This window comes from Dryobates pubescens, chromosome 1, assembly GCF_014839835.1.
Source record: "Dryobates pubescens isolate bDryPub1 chromosome 1, bDryPub1.pri, whole genome shotgun sequence".
Taxonomy (NCBI): Eukaryota; Metazoa; Chordata; class Aves; order Piciformes; family Picidae; genus Dryobates; species Dryobates pubescens.
In genome coordinates, this window is record NC_071612.1 from 41,127,120 (window position 1) to 41,150,581 (window position 23,462).

Consider the following 23,462-nt stretch of genomic DNA (forward strand, 5'->3'; position numbering starts at 1 on the left):
GGGACACTGTGGATGACAAACAGCGGTCCAGGCAACCTCCATGGGCAGAGGCTTTTCAGTTCGTACGGGCCACGCTAAACCGCGCTAAGCGGTGCGAGGGGACCGAAACACGGTTCAACACATGCTCGGACTGAGTGCCGCTTTATGCGTACAAAACCTCAAGAACTCCTTGCAGAGTCCGCCCTGCGGGGCGGGCAGCACACCGTGATGAAGTGCAATTGTGAACGGGATGCCCCGGCTTACTCCCCGCGTTCTGGCTCAGGGCCGGGAGAAGCTCCGCTCCCAAGCGCGCCTCCGGCGGCACCCTCGCAGCCCATGAAAACATCACCCGCCCCCAGCAGGTCGTCGCGACTGCCGGTATGCCCGTAAGGCTTCCGCGGTGCTTCCTTGGGCCCGAGCGAGGTACGGCTAGACCAAGGAGAGACGGATACCGGACCACTCCCAGCTCCCACCCCACGCCCGGCTCCCCACGGCTACCGCCGTACCCGCACCCCTCGCTCGCTTACTTATTCACTCACGCTCTCGGGCGAGCCGGGCCGGGCCAGGCTGGGCCGCAGCGGGTCTGCGAGGCCCCGCGGCGGCCCCCAACGCCCCAGAGCCGCCAGTCACCGCGCGAGACGCAGGAAGCGCTGCCCCCACCGCACAAAGCCATTACATCATCGCTACGCGCCGCGGCCTTTCGCCCCTCACCTCTGACCGACAATGGGGGCACCAATCACTGGCCGCGCCGTCCCGCCTTTACCCCACCTCCCGCCGCTCCGCCGCTCCGGCGCTCGGCTGTGGCGTCACCGTGTGGCGCCGTGGGGGCGGGACACTGTCGGTCGGCTGCGGAACCGGGGGAGGTGAGGTCGTGCCGTCCCCGCGCGCATGCGCGAGGCAACCAGGCCAGGCCGCGGTGCCGCCGGTGCCCCCGCGCCCGCCGTGGGCTGCCGCGGGGAGGATGAATTGGTTGTTCCCTCTCAGCAAGGGCGGCAGCTCTTCCTCGTCCGCCACGCCGCTGCCCGCCCTCACCAGCCTCCAGCAGCAGAAGCAGCGGCAGATCGAATCTCTACGCGGTGCCCACGCCTCGTGAGTGGCCGTAGCCGGGCAAGGGGCGGGGAGGGGGCGGCTTGTTGTCGTCCGACATGGGCCCGACACCGCCTGGGGTTCCTGCGAGGCCGCGCCGCGGTAGGGTGTCGTGCGTCCCTACACGCGCACCCAGGGACGTGGTTCCGCCCCGTCCTCTCCCGGTGAGGCCCGGCCGGGTCCCGCCGGCCCTCGGCCGTGCGTGTCGCCGGTAATCAGGAAACGGAGCCTCTGCCGGCGCTGTAGCCACAGTGTTTCGAAAGCGAAGGGTTCTGTTGGGGTGTGTGAGGTGGTGCCGGTGAGGCGGGCGGCGAGCGATGTGCCGCGGAGCTCCAGTGGGCTCCGGGGCAGGGGCGTGGATGCGTGGCGGGGAGACAGCGGGAAACAGGCCCACAGCGGGGAAGAAACCCGTGAGGGTGGCGAGGGCGGAGGTTGCACTTGGAAACAGAAAGCAAGGTTTGCTATCGGGGCGGCCGATGTGCCGTCCCCGCTGTCTGGGTGTTTACCGTTGTGGCTTGACCGCGTTATCTGGCGCAGATTGTCGTGCCCGGTGACACCGGCCGCTTGACCCGAATGCCATCTGAGTTATTATTCGATTTTAAAGTCCGCAAAGAGGTACAGTTTGTCTGTTCTGGAATAAAGCACTCTTTTTGGAAACTGGTTGTGAGATTGTAGTTCTTAGAAAGTTAAAGAATAAAACGCAGAGTATGAAGGAGCTGCGTGTCACAGTGGTCTTGTCAGCAGTGACATAGCAGCCCTGGGGGCTCTACAAACTTATCTTTTTGATGTACAGTGCTAACCTGCTAATAACCAACTGTGCTTTAGTAAGTTGTTTTATTTATATGCTCGCAAGAGACCAGCGGGTTTTTCCTGTTCAACAGCCACACTTTTTACAGCAAAACACCTTCCTTTATCCTGAGATACCCCAGCTTGTTGTATGCTGACAGGTTGTTGTCTACATCTCAGGATTTTTTAAAGTGTTACTATTTTAAAAGGAGAACAGCATTTCAGCATGCATCCTAGGATGTGTGTTGAAGAGAAATGATAGATGCCCACAAAACAAGCCAGAAAAAGGCAGAATGTTATTTATTCCTGTTATACAGACACAGGGATACTTACTGTATTCCCAAATTTAATAACTGCAGATCACTCACTGTCCTAATATTTTGAATTATCACACAGAAAGTATGACAGTATTTTTTCTTGTTTAAACTTAGTTCTACTCAGAACCAGAAGTTTTTTGTTGGACTGGTGTTACTAGTCTTTTGTTTTACCCTTTTTTCTCTACCAGGGAGATGAACTCACTGCAGGTTATGTTCTTTTTAAAAAAAGGTGATCAGTTTTTGTCAAAGTCATCTTGCTGGACTGGTTTACTACCAGTTTGTGCAGGCATTGGCTCAAGCAAAGGCAAAGAAGGAACTTATCCTGCAGCCAGGAATGGAAATGAGGGGTAGGGAGATGGTAGCTGCTCAAATGTAACTTGAAAGCCACATAAACTTACCTACCCGATTGCTCATGACAAAAGCTGTGAAAAAGTGAAACAAAAATTAAGCAAGCAAAGGAGTAAATTCTGGCAATGTACAGTTTCAATAAGAGATACTTATTGCTGAAAAAAGTCTGAGTAACAGTGCCTCAAGTTCTGTGTTGTTTTTTTTTTTACAAAGATAAGTGTACTTGCTCAAGTTTTCCAAAGTGCAAAGGTTTTTTTAAGGGTGGGACTTGATGTGCTTGCTTGTGGACTCCACAGCACCACAGATCTATAGGATAGGGATATGAATTAAGCATTGCAACAGTGTTATTTCCTAAGAAATAATTGAGCAAATACCTTGCTAGTGGTATTCTCTCATAAGTATATTTTGTCATCCATTGATGAGTATCCCAGATGCTCCTCACTGATATGCTCGAAACAGAATTCTTGGCATGGTGTAGTTAGCTGAGCTAGGTGTGTTTTGTTTGTGTTGTCTTAGGTCATAAAGGCCCAAGTATATATGATCTGTATTTCATTAAAGTAGCTAGTCTTCCTTTTCAGGATTCCTCACAGGTTAGGAGCTTGAAAGGCTTCTTTTTTTTTTTTCTGCCTTTTTTCCCCCCTCCTGTTAAAGCCCATTTTTCTTACAGTTGCTGTTCTAGGCACTGTTAGGAATGTGTAATTTTTCCAGTGTACCCATTCCCACTTGGGAAACAGGAAATTAAATTCATTACTTCCAAGTTTTGCTTAAAGGAGGTTATAAACAGTTCAAACAGCTCAACGATATTCTGGATTTCTGGTTTCTCTCTCCCTGTTCTCCCCTTCCTCCTTAGTTGTGCATGTGAATGGAGCATAAATACATACCCTTCTCAAAAGGATTTTGTAGCAGGCTATTAAAATGTGTGACAGATGAATACAGGGAAGAAATGTGCGTGAGAGATTCCAGAGACAATCCCTCTGTTAAGAATGAGGAGGTGGTGATTTTGGTGTGTGTGGTTTATCAAAGTAGAGCCCTAAACTCTGGCTTAAATTCTCCTGTGCTGAAAATACCTGATAGTTTTTTTAAAAAGGATATGATTTTGCAGGCAAAGAGCAGATACTGAGTTGCCTGTGAGAGGAATAAAATCAGGCTGTGGAAAGCAAGGTGCACAGCTGGATTTCCATTTTGCTCCATTTATTCCTGAAGCTCTGAAAACTAGAGTTTTAAATTTTATGTGCAAATAATGCTTTGAAGAGTCACAAAACACTCCTAGCTCTTCATTTAATACACATTTACAGGTGATGTGGTTTAGGTTTCTTGAGGAAGCTTAGCTGGTGGTGGATGGAAGGGCGTTTTTGAAGTTGGGTGCTAAGAGGCTTTCTGGGAACACTCAGCTGCCGTTATTCCCAGTTGCAGCCAAACTCAGTCCCTTTAAAAGGGAGCCTCAGAGGTAAAGGAGAAGAATGTTATTAATCAGATGCAAGCAGGAAAAGTACCTAGAAGAGAAATCAGTCTGCTTTTTGTTTTCATTATAAGATGAAGCTAATTTTCTGCCCTCCTTTCTCTTCCAGTCCCAGCTTAGGTATGTTCATACTGTCTGGAAATTCTGCTTCTGAGCTAAGCAGTGTTCTCCTTTGCATTCTTTGGGATGCTGTCTTTCAAAACAGTCTTGCTGTATACACAAATTGCGGAGGGCTTTGAGTATTGAAATTAACTTCCAATGAATGCAGCAGATTTAAAGATTTTTCTCGGTAACGTGCATGTTCCAGAAGGGGCAAATTTGGATTTGATGTTAGAAGATTTCACGAGATAAATGTTTCTTCACTTGGTGCTTTAAGGGTCTGTGTCTTTAGTGTCAGTGGATTACAGAGCTTTACATTCCTACAAGTAGTTACTCTCCAGATTGTTCTTGAAAGTGTGTATGGAAATGTATAGAACTTGTTTCATGTAGAAAAAGCTATTAACTAGTATGCTAATCTATTAATGAAGAAAGGTTAGTACAATGGATGTCCAAATGACTGATCTGTAGGTGGTGTTGCAGGCAATACTTGGTTGTGAACCAAGTGTGATGTCTTGGCAAAGAAAATGTTTTATCAGATAAAATTTGGTGTGTCAAAAACCCACTGAGATGATGTCTAAATTAAGCCAGTAAGTGGAAAAAAATAGATTGTGTCAGATCAGTGAGTAGCAAGATTTCTCCTGCTGTATTTGCTTTGCTTGTGACCATGTTTGAAGTTTAAAAGTTGAATCTACTACTTTTTGCTTTAATCATAATATTCAATATAGCACTCTGCAGCATATAAACTTATTCCAGCATTTTCAGTTTTGTTCTTAAAAGCTTTTCAGAACTTAACCTAAATACAGAGACTTGAAGTTATGCCTTTTTTGAGTCTTTAGACTGTTAGATTGGCCATTAATTGGATACTAATCATTTCTTCTTCAACAGCATTGCTGAAATTCAGAAAGATGTGGAATATCGACTGCCATTCACTGTAAACAACCTGACAATTAATATTAACATGTAAGTAGAGCATGGGATCTCTATGCATGTTTTGAAAACTAAAACAGTTCTCAAGACAAAAAGTAGTAATAGAACATAAATGGCTCCCATCTGCTAGTTAATTTCAGGAACTATAACCTGGATTTGTGATAGTCACTGTAGTGGTATGAGTGAAACTAGTTCTGCACAAGATGCAGGTGCTCAGCTGAAAGCAAAACTATATTTTGCTGTGGTCAGCTCCTAAGAGACCTGGGTGTTTTTGGGTGAAGGTAAGTAGGAGAAAATTCTTGAGGGTTTCCAGTGACTTATAATCCTCTACAACTTAAAATGAACTTCATTAGTAATTTACTAATATGCTGTACATCCTAACTCTTACCTCGGTGAAGCCGCTGGATTGTAATTTAAGTGATTTATTACAACTTTTCCTGTATGTTTGCTTTGAGGGGTGCTTTTGCTCTGGCAAACATGGATGTTATTGACAAGTTTTTTATTACTTTAGCCTGATAACCTGCCAAATATTGTTGCAGGTTAAACTGCATTGTCTTTGTAGTAAAAACATTTGTATTGGAAGATATTCTCGTTACACTATAGCTTTTTCTTTGTGAATGTAATTGCTTCATTGTTGTACTACCATTTTGGCCAGTAAATAAATGCTCTCTTCAGTTCTGTGTAAGTCTAGTATTTTAATCTGTCTAACTTCTAATTTTGTAAGTGAATAATCCTTCTGTGTGCTTCATTCACTTTGTCGTTCCTCATAGCTCTTTATGTAAAAAAGCAAATTTATGTAATTAATAGTACTTTCTCCTTGCATAGAAAGCTGCCTTATGCAAACTTTATCATGGGATGTAGCTGTAGTAATAATTGTTCTTGCATTTGCAGCTTGCTTCCACCTCAGTTTCCTCAGGAAAAACCAGTCATCAGTATTTTCCCACCTGTGAGACATCATCTAGTGGACAAGCAGGGAGTGTATGTGACCGGCCCATTAATAAGTAATGTATGTATCATTTGTAGCATCAACTATGTCTGCTGTTAGTAGTAATACATCACACTAGTTGAGTGCTAATACTTATGCTAAAAAAAGACTGGTGTACAGATCCTGAGTTCAGTAGTGTTCAATATACTAGTATTTATTCCTTCACTGCTACCATTAACAAGTTGAGAATTCTTTGTATCAAAAACTATTTTTAAGTTATGATGGCTTAGAAAGTTCCTATCACTTTTCTTGCTAGTACCAGTAGTACAATTTTTGTTTCTCTACAGTGTATTCCAAATAAGGGAGAAGGATGCTTTAAGACTGTTTTGTAACATAGTTCTTTGTACTCTAATCCTATTAGAAACATGTCAAGGTTTTAGCTCTAATATTCTGGATTTTAATATGCTGTTCTTTTGAATTTTTCTTCCTTTGCCAGCAGGGATATGGGTTTTTTTTTGTGGTGGTGGTGGGGAGCTTATGACCTTTTCAGAATTGCATTAATGCATTTTGTCTCAAATCTCAGTGAGTTTTTCCTTTCTTTGTTTTCCCAAATGTAACTTGGTAACTGAGGTGGGTTTTGTCAGTTGTTTGTTAGAAATGTTGTACCTGATTGATTCTCCATTGGTAATGGAATATACAAAATACTTTCAGTTTCTGTTCAGTTCTGGGTTGCTTTGTCACTTTGTTTGGAGTTTATGCATACACAGTATAGATGGTATGTCTCTGTAGTAGCTTCCTGCAGTGCTTGTATAATAAAGTCAAGTTCAGTGTGTTTTGGAACTATTAGATTCCAGGCATAGTTTTTCTCCTACATTGGGTTTTGGTTTGTTTGTTTGTTTGTTTATCAGTTTACAATGCACTCAGACCTTGGAAAACTTGTTCAAAGTTTGCTGGATGAGTTTTGGAAGAATCCTCCAGTTCTGGCTCCCAGCTCAACATCATTTCCATAGTAAGTATCAGTCAATGTGATGAATGGAACTATGTCTATTAACTTATGTTTCACCTCGTTAAAAAAAAAAAAAGTATTAGGATGGTAGGAAGAGGAATAATACAGTGGCTGTATTGGGAGACATAAATTCCCTGCCCTTGCACAATGTAATGTGCATGCGATAGCTGTTTTGAGGGGAAAAAACCTGCTAGATTTCATTGGAGTTACTCTTGTCAACTTGCTGATGTTAATTTACATGCTCCTTTTTTCTTGGAAAGGAATAAATGCTTACGTTGTCACATGCAGTCTTGAATTTGATGTAGGTAATGATCTGAGCAGTTGTGTTTCTTCAATATTCTCTTCATAATCTCCCAGGCTTAGAGACAGGTTCTATTGCACAACAGAAATTGTGCCATTTAAATAATTCTATTAAATATGCAAAAGCAATCTGAGACATTATAGCTTTACCAGTACAGCTATGGTTCTCATGGCTGACTATACTGAGTTCAGCTGCAGCTGTGATTTTAAAATAAATAATTCATGTTATTTAGAAGTAATCAGGTGTGTGTTGCCCAAGCTGTTAAATGCCATACCGTAATTAAGAACTAATGTATGACACAGATGCATTTTCAGGACTTTTAGATGGGAACAATTTAAATCTATACTCTCATAATTTTTTTTCAGAAGTAATTTTCTTATAATTAAGAGTGTGAGTGTGTATTTGGCTGCTCCACAAGAATGTAGTTTAATGGGTTTGTGTATTATGCTGCAGTATAAGACATAAAGTAAGCTTCCTGTGTTGGGACTAACTGAGAACAGCATATGCAAAATACATGGTCATTTAAAAATTCAATCTTCTGTCTTGTATGCAGTCTAGTAATTATAATTCAAACTGCTCTGAGCAGTTGGTTGTTCATGATTACATTTGTTTGGTTTTCAGCCTTTTCAACAAACCAGCTGGAATGCCTCCTTATGCTCCTCAGGGGTTTCCATTTCTTCCTCCATACCCACCTCAAGAAACTAATAGAACAATGGCAGCTGTGCCTGTTGCTGAATCAGTTTCTTCAAGCTACACTACAGACAAGCCTGCTGCTCCCTCTTACGGTGTCATTGCTGATCTGCCACTACCTGTCCCAACAGCAGCAGTGCTTCAGGTCTGTGCACTGAATTTTGCTACTAAAGCTATCAGACACTGGGTGTAATTTCCCTGAAGGGCATACAGGGTATTGCCACAAAACTCAAGGGAACAGTCTAAGTGACTTTACTTCATTGTTTTGCTGGTGCTAGGAAGATGAAACTGTAGTTCTGGCTTTAGAACCATAGAACTGTTGAGGTTGGAAGAGACCTTTGAGATCACCAAGTCCAACCGATGAAAAGTTTTTTAGAACAAATTTGAAGTCAGAGCAACAAGTTTGTCTTTCTGAATTGCAGTGAAATTAGTGTTACAATAAATATCTCTGAATCTACTTTCTGGAGCTGCACTCCCTCACTGTGCAGCTGTGACTGTTTCTCAAGCCACAGAAAATGTGATCCTTTTCTCTATGTGGGATTTCCCGTCCAGAACCTACCAGGTGAGAATGATGTGCAGTCTTAAGCCTTCGTGTGTAACTACTTCCTCTTATGCTCAGAATAGCTTCTTTTCATAGATCTTGTATGTGTGTACTTACAAACTCCCTCTCACTGAGGTACTCTGGAAGGATTTTCTTTCCTTTTTTTTTTTTTTTTTCCCCCTTAATGTTCTCCAAAACCTTTGTTATCTAAATGTTTAATATTTCATTAAATTTTGTCTTTAGAACAAAAGCTTGCTTCATCTTGGAAGAGAGTTTTCTGACTGTGTAGAATTTGAAGTTTCTACATTCCATGAAGGCAGATTTTTTTTTCCTTGTCTAAAAGCCTTTTTCCCCCCCGCCAAAGGATTACAGCTTTAAAAGCCACATGAAAGAGATCAAAATATAAATCTCTTTTTTTCTCACTTCCCTGAGTTATGCTCCTGTGTGTTTCCTGGGTCATCCAGCTGTTGTCATATAGGGGTCATTTCTTCCAAGATTGACTCCTCTTTTGTAACATGCCACCCCAAGCACCTCCAAGTATTTTGTTGCTGTGGTTAAGACATCTGTTCAGAGACATAGTGCTTCTGCTTCCTACTGGTTTTCCTACTTTTCTTGTTGCTGGCAAACACTTCTCTTCAGTTTTGGATTAATCAGGTTAAATATCAAGAAATTTCTCTTCAAAACTCTACTGAACATTTCCAAACTTCTATTTAGGTTGGCCAGAATGGATTTACTTACAAGATGCCTGATATTCCTGATACATTTCCAGAACTCTCAGAACTAAGGTAAATTTTCAGAAGGTAGCAAAACTTTCCATAGACTTGAAAAGGCAATTACTGCTGGTCTGTAGGTGATTTTTGTCAGAAGTCTGTGTATGTACCTGAAGAGTTTTGGTAGAAATCATAAATAGGAGAGCTAACACTTAACAAACTTGTAGAATCAGAAAGGAAGCCAGCCTTACAGTCAGATACACTGCTGGCTTAGAGTTGTGTTGGCAGGAGCAACATTTTAGCGTTCAGTACTAGGAATGGCATTTATTGTTACTTTTTCAAACCTCCAGTTTGCTGCTGCCTTGCCAGGGACTTAGTTTACCAATAGAAGTGTGACTTTTGAAAGAAGAAAAGGAGACAGGGAAAGGAAATGGAGACCAGTTCACAAATTACATTCTCTTAAATTCAAGAGGACTGTAGAGTGGTTTAAACAGGGGACTACTCTGAGTGGCTCATCATGTGCAGACAGGTTGAGGTGCTAAATAAATTATGTGCAGGGTATCCTATGGCAAATCACTTTCACAGCTAAACACTTTACACACAAATTGCAGAAATATTTTCTCTTAGTGAAGCATGTGGTGCCTCTTCAAAAACATGTTTTGAAAAGAGCAAACACTGCAGAATTGATGACTGAGGGGAGGGGTGGAAAAGTGTGAGAATCCTATGAACAGCAAAGTTGGAGAAGTAGGAGGGTGAGGTGCTCCAAGCGTAGCAAATGGAGAGGACTGTGCTGAGCAGCTCTCTGTGCTGCAATCCATGGAGGACACCACACTGAAGCAGGTGGATATGTCCTGAAGGAAACTGCAATCAGAGAGTCTGCACTGGAGCAGGCTTTCCTGCCAGAAACTGCAGTTTGTAGAGGGACCCATGCTGATGCAGTGGGAAAGTGTGAGGGGAAAGGAGCAGCAGAGACAAACTTACAGACTGACTGCAACACCTGCAATTCTCCCCCTTCCCTGTGCTGCTTGGGGCAGAGATGGGTAGAGGTGAAGTTGAGCCTGTGTTAAAAGGAGGCAAGATATTTTTGTCTTTCTTACTGTCCAGTTCTCAACTATAATTTGCAATAAATTAATTTTCCTAACTTGAGTGGGTTTTGCTTGTGATCGTAATTAGTAAGTTATCTCCCTGTCTTCACATCTTGACCAACAAGCTGAGGAGGGGGCTGAGAGGGCAGCTGGCAGGACATCTGGGTAGCTGGCCAAGGTTAACCCATTGTAGCAGTATTAAAAAACACTTTATAGAAAGTAAGGCTTGAAATAGATACTTAATACGCTGCTATTTCACCTCAGTGCTGCGGGTAGTGGAGCCCACAAACCAGGAGAAGGAGGGAAAATAAGATGTCAAGTGTTGTATTTCTGTGAAGTCACAATAAATGCCTCAAGCATTTGACAGAAATCAGTAACTTTACACATAAAGTTTGCTGCTAGCTTAAAATCTGCTTTCTTTCTGTTTGAATATAGTATATCACAGCTGACCAGTATGAATGAGCAAGAGGAAGTGTTACTGGAACAGTTTGTGACTCTCCCACAACTGAAGCAAGTCGTTACTGACAGAGATGAGTTAGTGAAAAGCATTGAAGAGCTGGCAAGTAAGATGCCAAAACATTAGCATCTGTGGCTGTGTTCTGCACATTGAATCCTTTAAAAAAAACCAAAAAGTAGTAATAGTGACTTTCTTTCACAGAAAAAAATTTGTTGCTGGAGCCAAGTCTCGAGGCAAAAAGACAAACAGTGTTGGATAAAGTAAGTGAACAATCAAATCTTTTTCAGAAATACTAATTGTAATATTCTGGTTTTATCAGGGGAAAACCATTCTTTTTCTTCTTCTTTCCAGTATGAGCAACTCACGCAGATGAAAGCAGCCTTTGAAAAAAAGATGCAAAGACAGCATGAACTGAGTGAGGTATAATCTCTATATCATATTATCATTTAAGAATATTGCATGTTTAACAGAGCTGATGTTTTGATTTCTCTCTTTATTCATAAAGAATATTCTTCTGGTTAAACTCTTAATTTTATATGAAATAGATTCACTTCAAGTATGAAATAAAATGGGATGAAGTACCAAGCAGTTTGAGAGCAAAACAGTGTTCCTGTTATGCTACTGGGTTTTTTGGGCTGGGTGGGTTTTTTTTCAGTGCTACAGTAGAAGCTAAGTTGGAAGGGGAGGGAGTGCTGTTGAGCATTTAGATTTCTTCTTAAGTACTGTCTTGGGTCAAACCAGTTTCAAGAATAGGGTGGCAGCCCATCTTGAGTAGTTGCTTTTTGCTTGTCTTCCTCTCTACAGCCTTTTCAAGGGTATTTAAAAGCTGAGCAGTCAGTGTGTGGGTTTTCTACCATTTTATACTTCTGAGGTTCACTACTGTGTTTCAAAAGTAGATGCTATTTATTGAGGAGATTTGAAATGCTAGTTCTACTTGCAAGCCATGTACTCAAGAACCTGTCATATTTCCCAGTTGGGTGTTTTCTAAGGTGGAGGGTAAACATTGAAAAGCTTCATACATTTGTGAGAAGGATTGTGAATCAAGATCTAAACTAGTAGTGCTTTTATCACATTGAATCCTTTCTAGTTTAACAAGCTATGCTGCTTCTTGGAGATGAAGCTTCATCTGGTCACTTAGCCTTTTATGTAGTAATAATAATGCTCTGTCCATGTATTCTGTATTTATATAGTCATTTATCTTTCTCCTTGGAAATGTAGATTTTCATGGACAGTTTAATACTACATAGGAGTTTTTATTTTCTTAGAGTTGCAGTCCAAGTGCTCTGCAAGCCAGACTTAAAGTAGCTGCTCATGAAGCTGAAGAGGAATCTGACACTATTGCAGAAGACTTCTTGGAAGGCAAAACAGAAATAGATGACTTTCTTAGTAGTTTCATGGAAAAGAGAACGGTATGTAATACACAAATCATTCTAATCTGACAGGTGGAGAACACATAATGAATAAAGTTAAAGACAGAGTTTGAGCAGTTCTGTGATACAGAACTGTGCTTTAGTAAGCTCCAACAGAAGCTTCAGTCTACTTTGAATGTAATCTGCATTCTGAAGGCACGTATTTTCAAGGCAGGAGGGCAAAGGTCTTCCGCATTAGAACCTAGTCACGCGTGTTTGCAGGTATTTTTGTGCCACTTTCTTCTACATCTTTTATAGATATAGGGAAGATGGCCACATGGACAATTTAAATTACAGTGTTAATTTTAAATCTATGTCAACATAGAATGACATTTTACATTAAGCAACCTTAATGTTTATTGAACTTCTTTAATTATTCTGTTGATGGCTATCATGGAATAAGTAGGTTTTGAGACTCGTAAACTACCATTCTTGCTCATGCTATGGCAAGAGCAACTTGCTGAGCGATGTACCTCTCTTTAAAGATGCCTAATAAGTGCATTTCATTTTTCTGTTGTAAGCAAGTATGGGTGGAATAATGTTATATAGACAGTCATCCAGGCTGAGGCTTGGAAGGTAGGGTGGTTCCCAGGGCTTTCTGTTCTTGAAGAGCAGGCAAAGGAACTAAATCATTAGAGAGAAACTATAGCATGTGTTACTAAAAGAATCCTTTCAGAATTCACTCTTCCTGTGCCTTGTTTTGTAGCTCTGCCACTGTAGACGAGCCAAAGAGGAAAAACTTCAACAGGCAATAGCAATGCACAGCCAATTCCATGCTCCACTATAGGTAAATTGCTGATTTAATATTTGTGGCAAACTGGTTGGTTTGTTTGGTTGAGACTATTTTTATCATGTGGGGTTTTTTTTTGTTTGGTTGTTTTTTGTTTGGTTTGGTTGTGGGGGTTTTTTGTTGGGTTTGTTTGGGGGTTTTGTTTGTTGTTGCTGTTGTTTGTTTTGTGGTGGTGGTGGTGGCGTTTTTGGTTTTGTTTTTTACAATTTACATCAGTCTCCCACACTTACAAACTGCTGACTGCAAGTGGATTCGTTGCAATGCTCAGTGTTCTAGTAATGTTTTCTCTGGAAATCGAGTGTGTACCACATCTGTGGTTAGTTGTATGTAAAACATAACTTTGGAGTTGCAATACCTAACTATGGAAATTTATCTTTACAGACTTCCTGCAAACTACTCCTGCCAAGAGAACGAGTGACAAACCCAATAAAGCACACTTTTTAATAACTATTATTTGCAAATAAGCATTTCATCTTATATGGTTGTATTTATAGAAGAGATTGTATACAGAGTTGGGATGGTTTTTGTATAAATTAGAACGAATGTCTCTTTATATTCTCATTGTACTCAAGAATCCTTCTATTGCAATCTTTGCACTAATTTCTTGTATTTATTGTTGATAGTTCTTATTATATTTAAGTTCCTGCTGCTATACTCCATTCATCAGAGATTAAATATCTAAACATGTAATTTTGACTAGCTTTTTACATTTTTATAAAGACATGATTAATATCTTTTGTATTTTGAACTTTAAACAGAGATTTGGCTTGATCTGTGGAAGTTTGAGATAACTGGTGACAGGACTTTGGAGACTGAAGAAGTTCGTAATTGGAGATTGTCAGTGGATTCACAGGCTGTCTTTTCTTGAAGCCAAAATGTTTAAGAACAATTTTTTTCACTTTAAAGTAATAATACAAAACTAAGTATAGCCTGTATTGTGTTTTGGATAAGTAGATTTGGATTAAGAAAAGGATATGTTGGAAGAAATTATATTGGGATCAAAATAGAGTAAATGATCGCTGCATAAATTTGGTATGTTGCTTAGTAGCACTGATGCACTTGATTTCAGGAGTGGCTTGATACCTACCACTGTCATTAAACACAGTTTTCCTCTTAACAATTTCATATTTGTGTTTACTTAAAAAATAACCAAGTCACCTGCCAGTTTCTGTTTTAGGCAATATGAACATATTCATCATGTGAGGAACTCCAAAGCACTTCACAAAAAGTGGTTCTGAATTTCTTTGTGAAGTAGCAGTTGTTTTTTCCTAATTTTAAGGAGCAAAGAAACTGTTTTGGCTGGAGTTGCATAATGTGTTACGGTAAGGCCAGTGATAGAATTTGGGAGTGAGACTTCATTTTGCTTTATAGGCTCTGAAACTTGCCTCTGGTGAGCTGATTTATTTTTCACTTTTTTGTTAAGGATGAGGGTATCTCTGGTGAGAATGGCTAAGAACAAGTGCAGTATTCTATGGGAGAAAACCACAGCCCTTAGATACATTCTCTCTTGTGCTTGCAAAATACATATTCTTTTTCTTACCCTTGCCAGTGCATTGGATTTTCATGGAGACAGCCAAATTCTAGAAGAACTGACTTAAGAAAGATAAATCAGATAAACCACTGATTCAGTAATGTATGGGGAATCCTGCTTCTTTCTTGTCAGGAAGCAGTCTGAAGATAAACCTCTTAGCCAAGACACTGCCCCTGTTACATAGTTAGGGTCACAGAACATCACAGGTTCAAGTCTCAAACTGAAGAATCTCAGTCCAAGTGAGTACTTTAATGTATTACTAATCTTCAGTCAGTCCTAAAGGTTTTCTGTAAAAATGCAGTATTTCTTCCAAATTGAAGAAAAGTGAGTATATTTGGAGTTAGAAAAACCATGTAAGTGGAAGAAATCTGTCCACAGGCTAGTGAATCTTCAGATGGGGCTTTAGTCTCAGCTCTGGCATTCTTCACAGTACTGTGATTGTCTGTCTTAAGCTGCTGCCTTTCAAGATGAGCAAATACTGATACTTGAATGAAATTTTCTTTCTAAGGCTAGTCCAAATTCTGAGATTAGATGTCGCAAGAAAACAGAACTATGGTCCAAATGAAAAGATACTCAAGGGCCTGAAAAAATAAACAGGTTGTAAGTGCCATGGTTAAGCAATAATTTCAGGCTATCTTCTACTGACTGTACATAATCCTGTTGTATATTGACATAGCACTTCTGCTCATGAGCTGATTAAAGCCCTAATTAAAAATGAGGTTGCATAGGTTCCCAAGTCATTCTGGACTTGTGTCCCTGAGTAGCGTGATTTGTGCTGCTCTAGAGCAGAATTAGATCTAAGTTGCTTGTGTTACCTTCTTGACAAACTATTCTTTTTGTGCTCTGTGTGAAGTTATTTTGGATCTTCTTCTGAGTATCTAGCTAACAATCTGAAAGACTTGACACACACTTCTGTACAGGGCTGGGTTTTTTGTTGTTTCTTCCTGTGAGCTGAGAAAGGAGGAGATGATCTAACTAACATTTGGTGCTATTCCTGAGTTGGGCTACTATCTTCTTTATACATTCTGCAGTGGCATGGAATGACACACTTCTGTCCTCATCTGCATTCTCCTGTTGAATGTTGTGTGGTGTATTGTGGTGCTCTGCTGTGACTGAACTCTCTAGCCAAGTCACCTTCAGGGTATTTGCAGTACAGGTTCTCAACACTTCAGCTTTTCCTCTTATGTTACTTTTGTGAGCAAATTTATGTACTCAGGGCTTCTCTATAGAATCCTTCTGGTAATAGCGGAGTAGAGTCTAGAAAATGTCACTGCTCAATGCAGGTGCTTAGTACAGTGGTTCTTGTTCAGGGATATGAAAGTTTAAGGTCTTTTTTTACCCCTTTCTTTTCTCTCCCTTACATAATTCCAGTTTTTTAGCCCCCTTTGCAGTCACAAACCCATCTCTTAGAAAAGAAGCAGAGAGGTCCTTGTATTCAGCAATAGTGTACTGGGTAAACTAGAAGTATCCTGTCATGTGCAAGAATGGCCAGCCTATTTCTGACCTTCAAAGGACAAGCCAACCTTCTGGTTTGGTGGTGGTTTTGGTTTTGTGGGGTTTTGTTTGGTTGTTTGTTTCATGGCTGACTTGTTTTGTTCTGTGCTGGTTGTGCCAAACGGAACATTTTTCCTTACAGGCAATCTTCATACTTTCACCACAAGACTTCTAGAACACTGGTAACACCATCAGAGTTAGGTTTTTTGACTTCTAACACATTCCCTACCTTATCTTGCCAAAATGTGGCATATAGGTGCAAATCCAGCTTTAAACACTTCCCTTTGAAGTGTAAGAGAATAGCAGCTGCTCTTAGATACAATATTCTAAAATCTTTTCAAACATTCCAAATGAAATCTTATGTGATCTGGGATAGTAGGCTACACACAGTGACCATTTCTGGAGAGCCTTAGGCGATGCTCATGCTGAGGTGTTCTGCCAAGTGGGAAACAGAAATCAGTGAGTGACAAATACAAGAGTAAGGAGCTAGCTTGTTTCTGGTGTTGCAGTAGTTTGGGCTGGGGATTGAGGGTGCATTCTGTATTGTAACTATTAGTTGAATGTGGATTTTGCCTGATTTTAATACCTAATCTTAACTGCTATATGTTTTCTGTAGCTGAATTTAGGTCTCTTCCTCCCTCAAGTGACTACTTAAATCTAGAACTGAATTTTCCAAATTGCAGTTCTAACTGATACTATTGCAGGCCAGAGAAACTTTAAAATATGTCTGCTATCAAGTAGGTTTTGTTTTGGGGTGGTTTTGTTACACAGTTGTTGTTTAATGATACATTCTGCTGGGGCTTATAGAAGAAAGTTTAATTCTATTTCACAGTGCATTTGAGATGCTAACCTTTCTGAAGGATGGGCATTATCAGGTATGTACAGTTATGCTAGCCAGCACTGCAAGCAAGAGACTTAACATAAAGATAGTTCTAAGCAGTATCTAGTGCTCTGCTATAGCTCTGTTGTTTGCTCCCTACATGTTCCTGCAGCTTTGCCACTCTGGACCTTAACCAAATGCAGAAGGTAGAAATCTTGTAGTCTATCTTGACTCTTACTACTCACTTCAAAGATTAGAATAAATCTTTCTGAAAGATCTATTTAAGAGACCTGCAGGTAAAACTACATTAAAACTGGCAACAAGGTTAACTCAGTTATCACAGCCTTGCTTTGTACATTATTCCAAACAGTAAATAATGTTAAACTTGTAAATAAAGGCTTTGGGATTTCTAATACATTGTGCAGTTGTCTACTTTAGGGATAGAGTTAGGCATTGCATTGCAGGACTTCTTGCTCAACACAGTATTGTGCTGGAAATGGATGCAGTAAGCTACTCAAGGAGAAAACTGTGTGTGTAGTGATTTGAGCTTTTGCTGTTTAACCATTTCAACAGCAGTTATGCTTGGAGCCACCTTCACTAAAGTGGGCTTTGAAAACCCATACTGCATCTCTAGGTACTGCTTTTGTAAATGCCTTGTTTTGGCCAGATACCTATAAGAGAGAAAAATCTTTGAGCTTTAATTAAAGATACAGAGAAACCTTGTATATCAATAATACCTAGGCATAAAGAAACAATAAATTCATCTGAATAACACTGGCAACCAGCAGATTCATGAATCCTTGGCTGCATTCAGTCAACAATTTTGGTGGAATTAGAAGGTTTCATTTGATTCTTACCAGAATAATCTATATTAAGAGACCACTAAATTTTGTTTTAAGGTTCAATGTTGTTTTACTTTAACATCATATGATTTGCTGCCTCCAGGTGCTTTACTGGCAATTGAAATAATAAGTAAAGCTGAATGCTTACTTTAGCATTCCTTCTCATTGCCCCACTCCTGGCAGTCTCTCGGGCCTCTGAGTTCAAGATTTGCTGTACAGGTGACCCTAGATCTTCAGTAGATTTTTCACTGGGCTTGAGTACTGTGATGGGTTGACCTACTTTCAGCTTACCCCACCACATGTTCCTCCCTTCCTAAATCGGTTGTCAGTGACTTACCTATCTTTGCAGGAGTTTTTTAATCACTCTTGTACTAGGCTGTCACTGCACTACAGTGTGTAAGGATCACCAGCTCCACTCACCCTTGGAGCAGCCTGTTGCCTCAGCTGTGATGTTTGTGACAGATTTGAGGACTCTTGTGCAGGCTGAAGCAGCATCCACATGAAAGCATTGTTAGCTGGTCAACTTTAAATTCTTATCAATTTGTGTCATCAAACATCTTCCATGCTGTGTAAGCTGGGGCTCTGGCTTGGCTCTGTCTTCAATGGGTGTGGTTCTCTGCCTTATGCTAATTTCACAATGAGCTTTCCTTCCCTACTTCCCTCTTGCCTTCTGTCCTTTTAAATACACAATGTGGTCTGACTTCTCTCCCCCTCCCCCTCCCCCCCCCCTTTTTTTTTTAATTTTACTTTTTTTCTTTTTATTTGTCAGGTTTTAGGATCCATCACCATTTACCACCTTTGTCTTGTATAGAACTACCAATAAAAGCAACTAGTGAATGTGTTTCCTTTCTGTCCTTTAGATGGTGACCTTTTGTAGAGAAAACCTCAGCTTTGTTATTATCTTCAGTGTCCTTTGGATGTATGCTTTCATACTGAAGAACAACCTGAACGTACTGAGGTTAAAATTACACCACAGGACTCTGTAATGCTCTTGTAAGCCTTTCTTTCCAGCAGTTATGTTCATGGGTGTCCAATTTCAGAGTTTATGCCAAATTTGCAAGGATTTGCAGCAGCAAGGACATTCCCACAAGGCTACAAAAAATCAGCATAATCCAGTGTAATTTTCTCATCTTTTTTTTTTGTTTTGCATTCCCTGAACAAAAGCACATTACAGTTGTGTAACACACTCCCATGGAATTAACTCAATTGACAGAAGCCTCAGTTTTCTTAGTTATCAGTTGCAGATTCCTTCACATCTTAAACTATTGGATTAAAATATTGAACCGATGAAGACACAAAAATGCCCTGGTCTCAGTGACTCATGAGTAAATGGAAGAACTGCATTACAAATATTGGGAAACCAAACAGGATCACAGAATGCTAGGGGTTGGAAAGGACTGCAAAAGATCCATCGAGTCCAACCCCCTTGCCAGAGCAGGATCACCTAGAGCAGGTCACCCCGGAACACACCTAGGCGGGTTTTGAGTACCTCCAGAGAAGGAGACTCCACAAGCTCCCTGGGCAGCCTATTCCAGGGTTCTGTCACCCAAACCTTTGTTCCATTCCCTGGGTAAAATAAACATAACACTAAATGACCTAAGTGTTTATTTGAAGGTGTTTCTCAGCAGTTTACTAATGCCACAAATAAATACATAACAACGCAGTAACAGCTAAGGCAAAATTCCAAGGACTGAAAAAAACATCACAGAAGGCTGCTAAGGAAATATAAAAAGTTCACATGTCAGTTGTAAGCTAAGTTACAAGGAGTTGCATAAGCGACATGAAGACAGTGCTTTGAATTTGCTTATATTGCTGTCCAGCATATATTTCTAGGCATGTCTAATAGGACATGATGCCATAATACACAATTCTACAGTTCAAAGATGGGCAATAATAATATTGCCCATTTCCTAACTCATCTTTAGGCAGAATCTTTGTGTGTTTTGTTTTCATTGCTGATTTTGCAGCATGTGTCTTTAGGTTGAGAAAATGTGTTCAAAATCTCTTTGAATATCCTGACTGTTACAAGGCATGTTCAAAAGATGAAAACTTTTTTAAAGTGCAGTTAAAATCAGGGCTTTGGTAAAAAATTCATAAAGGTTAAAACCCAGAAGGCTCGATTCTCAAGAGGGTATAAATTACAGCTGTATTTATTTCACTTGAGCTACAGTCACGTAGCAAATTGAGGATCTTGCCTGTCCAGTATAACATTAAGATAATTCTTGCTGTTAGGAGTTGACTTGTCCAAAGACAGCAACTCCTTTCAGAGGATATCAATAACACTGAAGCTTATGTATTAATTTTTAGTGATAAGTTCATAGAGCAGAAGGAAAAGCCATTCCATAAAAGCAGACTGAATAATAACATCTAAATTGAGGTATATTCATAGAATTTACTTCTGCCTGTGAGTCTGTAGCAGGACGAAATGCAATGAAAGTAAACTTACTTACTACCACTTTGCTTTACTAGAGTTCAATATCACATTGCCTCCAAGCAGGTAAGAGCAGCCATATGAATTGTATTTTTAACTGCTTGCTGTAATAATTAAAAACAACCAACCAACCACCCCCCCCAAACAAAAACACAAACCCAATCAAACAACAAAACCCCCCACCCAAACAACAAAAAACCCCACCCAAACAAATAACCCCCAGGAACAAAACCAAAACAACCCAACCCAAACTGCTGGTACAGAAGGCTGTTCAGTGAGTTTTAAAACATTCCAGATTGCAGACATTTTTCAGTGGTTTACTTCCATACCTATGAATCCTACTGTTGAAAATTCTTAAACAAAATAAGGTTAGACTTCCTCTTGTTGTGAATCAATCTCATAGTAGCATTGACATGCTTTCTTCAGGTTGGTTAAGAGTGAAGGGGAAATGTGTGAGGATAAGAAAATCCCCTTAGTTATGGTTTATCTTAAACAATAAACTTTGGAGGAAATATTTGTAACAGTTCATTTGTGGGCATAACCTTCCTTTAGTTCTGAGTTTGGAGAGGCATTTTCATAAATGATTTTTAGAAGTGATACTGGATTCCCTATTCTTTACTGTGTATGTGCCTCTCTCACTCAAATAGAACACTGGAAAGTAAGACTCAAAACAGGCTGGAGAATCTGGGGGTTTATCACTTTCAGGATTTTAGCTTTATACATTACGTACCTAGTTTGGAGCATGGGGAAAAGATATAAACAATCAAACTTGAGAACAAAGACAGCAGAGCAAAGTCTACCTCTCATTTTATAATGCTTCACCACAACAGCTGTGTAATATTTTTAGATCCCTTGAAGTTCTGCTCACAGAAACAACTGAACTTTCAACACTGGTTGAGAGTTGTATTCATATAGGGTGATGCATTCCCATGCAGCAGCAACAGCTGCTTGCTAAAGGATATTTTTGCAGGATCCAAGTTTTGTTTGTCCCCTACACAAGCACGTCCATTTGTTAGTTCTACTTTGTCATAAAGGATTCTCGTAGGACAATATGTAAGTAATTGTTGGAATTAAATTCCAGCATTGGAATTCAACTCTCATGAAAAACAAAAGAAGTGAAGCATATACATAAGAAGTCTGAAGGTGAAAGGGGTCTACAAAAATAAGTTTTGTCTGATTCACCAGTAAGGATAACACTAATGAATCTTTGAACTTGTCCCTAGGTGTGAGAGAGTACTTTGGGATTTTACATCTTTGGAGAAGAACTATTGTTTTGTACAATAAATAATTATGGAAATGTATGATGTAAGGAATAATTATGTACAGCAGTGATAAAAACCACATTGGCTTAACTAAATATAACAGCAGAGTACCTTTCTTTAGCAGTATATCTTAGAACTAATAATGGCTTGTTCTGCTTAAATCTTTACTTACACAATTGCACAGTTCCCTTTCTTTGGATTATTTCTTTAGGCCACAGACCACTCCCATTCTTCATCTGATGAAAAGATGTCATTCCAGACTATGAAAGACTCAACTTCATCTGCATCCTTGCCATTGTGAAGGTATTTCAGACTGCCAGAAATACAGCCTCATCTGAATCCTTGCCACTATCTTCACTAGGCAAGCAGCCACCTCCACTTGGGGACCTACAGCTTAAGTCCTCCACACCAGACTCCTGATCACTGTTAGCTGAGAGGTCAGGATCAGAGCTTTTCAGGTTGTCTTGTGTCAAAATCAGGGCTGAATCTTCTTCATCTCCTTGTGAAGGGCTCCGAGATGGGAATGATTTCAGATCGTTGCTGTACTCCTGGGGCGTGTTTGCTAAGCTGTTGTTGGAAGTAGAAAGCCCTAACTGTTTGCTTCGGTCCTGTGGCTTAGTCTTGACTTCACGATCATTTAATTGTGATTTCTGAAGGTTCGCCAATCTCTGAAATAAAGGAAACAGCATGTATTACATATGCACACATTTAGGGCCCAGTAGTCCTCTTACATGTCTTTGCTTTTTCTTAAAGCTTTCAGAGCCCAAGCCAGCTGGCACCCTTTTAAACTGCCTGTTTGCATTTATGGAGTATGGGAAGTGCACAGCTTACCAAACCCCAAAGAATTACGCTTCCTTTGAGTTACAGAAGGATATAAAACTTCTTTCAGGAGTAGTTCTTGTGCACCAGCACAGGTAAAATTTTATCCCTAAAGAAAATAAGTCCACGGTTGTGTCTTAAATGCAAAACATTCACAGTAATTTATGTTAGAACAAAGATGATGGCTGAACATCCTCACGGCAGAAAAGGATGTAACATGTAAGGGATTCCATAGCATATGGAACTGGATTTCCTTTACCATCAGTTAAGTCTACAGCATCGAAATCAAGTATTTATTACCTCTCCTAAGACCTCCAGCTCTTCTTCCAGCTGCTGAGTTTCTTCCTTCACTGCCATCAGATAATCTGTAACTGACTGTCGAGGATGCAGCCCCTTTTCAAAGCGGTTGTACATGCCACTCCAGAACCTGGAATTGATGGGAAGGTCAGCAGTTTTCTGATTCGGCAAGCTGATTTCAGAAAACTTAGATACACGTGTCCTAAACGATCCATCCATGGATCATTCTTCATTAGAGTGTATATGCATAAATTCATAAAGTATTTGGTAAGACTTATGGTTCATTTGCATTGGCTCCGAGATGAGCATACTCTGTGGACACACACAGCTTGAATCAATTCCGATACACAATGGAAAGCAGCATCAGAGGAGCTTTGACTTAGGTCACAGGACTGAAGGTAGGTCCCTGAATGCAGACTTTTGCTGCATTGTTTTCTTGTTCTACACTGGGCTTTGGAGAAATGGTACCTATAAAGCAGACAAGGTTAAAGACAGTTTTTTGCAATCCTAGCTCTCAACTGTTATTTAAGTTACCATGAAGACAACTTTGAAATGTTGTATGCTTGGTTTTGGCTGGGGCTGGAGGGGTGGTTGTGTTTGAGGTGCAGCTAGTTAGCAGGTTCTTTTCCCCCATAAAGAGGAGCTAAAATTAAGAGCAAAACCCAGTATGGTGTCCTGTTAAACTTTAAATTGGCATTTTGAACTGGCCTGTGGGAATTGCAGAAAGCATATAAAGTTGAGAGTTCTCTTCCTCTTCTATGGAATTATTTGATAAAACATTAAAACAGCTGAGTTGTTTCCTTTTCAGGATGAAAGGAGTTTAAGCTTGCAGCTTACTCTGGCACTCCTCCTGTGTTCTCTCTTCCTAGCAATATATAGCCAAAGCCAAACTCTGAGTATGCCACTAGTTCACCAGACAGGCTAAGCAACCACGAGACCTGCCCTTAGCTACAGCTGTCCAGCCAAGAAGCTGACAGATATTTTCAGGCACAGGCATGTGCTCCTTGGTGGTTTATTATTCCTACCCCAATAGTTTTAAGTCACATTCCTC

At 40.5% G+C, this 23,462-nt stretch overlaps 2 protein-coding genes across 2 annotated transcripts in view; one reads left to right on the forward strand and one right to left on the reverse strand.

Annotated features, from left to right (window-relative positions):
- Window positions 1-812: 812 nt before the first annotated feature.
- On the forward strand, window positions 813-14,129 carry VPS37A (VPS37A subunit of ESCRT-I). The gene is made up of 12 exons (XM_054164462.1): window positions 813-1,068; window positions 4,960-5,034; window positions 5,893-6,007; window positions 6,835-6,935; window positions 7,855-8,068; window positions 9,179-9,249; window positions 10,695-10,822; window positions 10,918-10,976; window positions 11,068-11,136; window positions 11,982-12,125; window positions 12,832-12,912; window positions 13,297-14,129. The coding sequence occupies exons 1-11, from the start codon at window positions 941-943 to the stop codon at window positions 12,910-12,912; spliced, it is 1,185 nt and encodes a 394-aa protein (XP_054020437.1). The 5' UTR covers window positions 813-940; the 3' UTR covers window positions 13,297-14,129.
- A 6,329-nt stretch (window positions 14,130-20,458) lies between these two features.
- The window catches only part of MTMR7 (myotubularin related protein 7), a 44,535-nt gene continuing 41,531 nt past the window's right edge, over window positions 20,459-23,462 (reverse strand). Inside the window, exons 13-14 of the mRNA XM_054164477.1 lie at window positions 22,415-22,541; window positions 20,459-21,963 (exon numbers count right to left, since the gene is read on the reverse strand). Of these exons, the coding sequence (XP_054020452.1) occupies window positions 21,604-21,963; window positions 22,415-22,541 (487 nt within the window). The 3' untranslated portion in view covers window positions 20,459-21,603. The remainder of the gene's footprint in view (window positions 21,964-22,414; window positions 22,542-23,462) is intronic.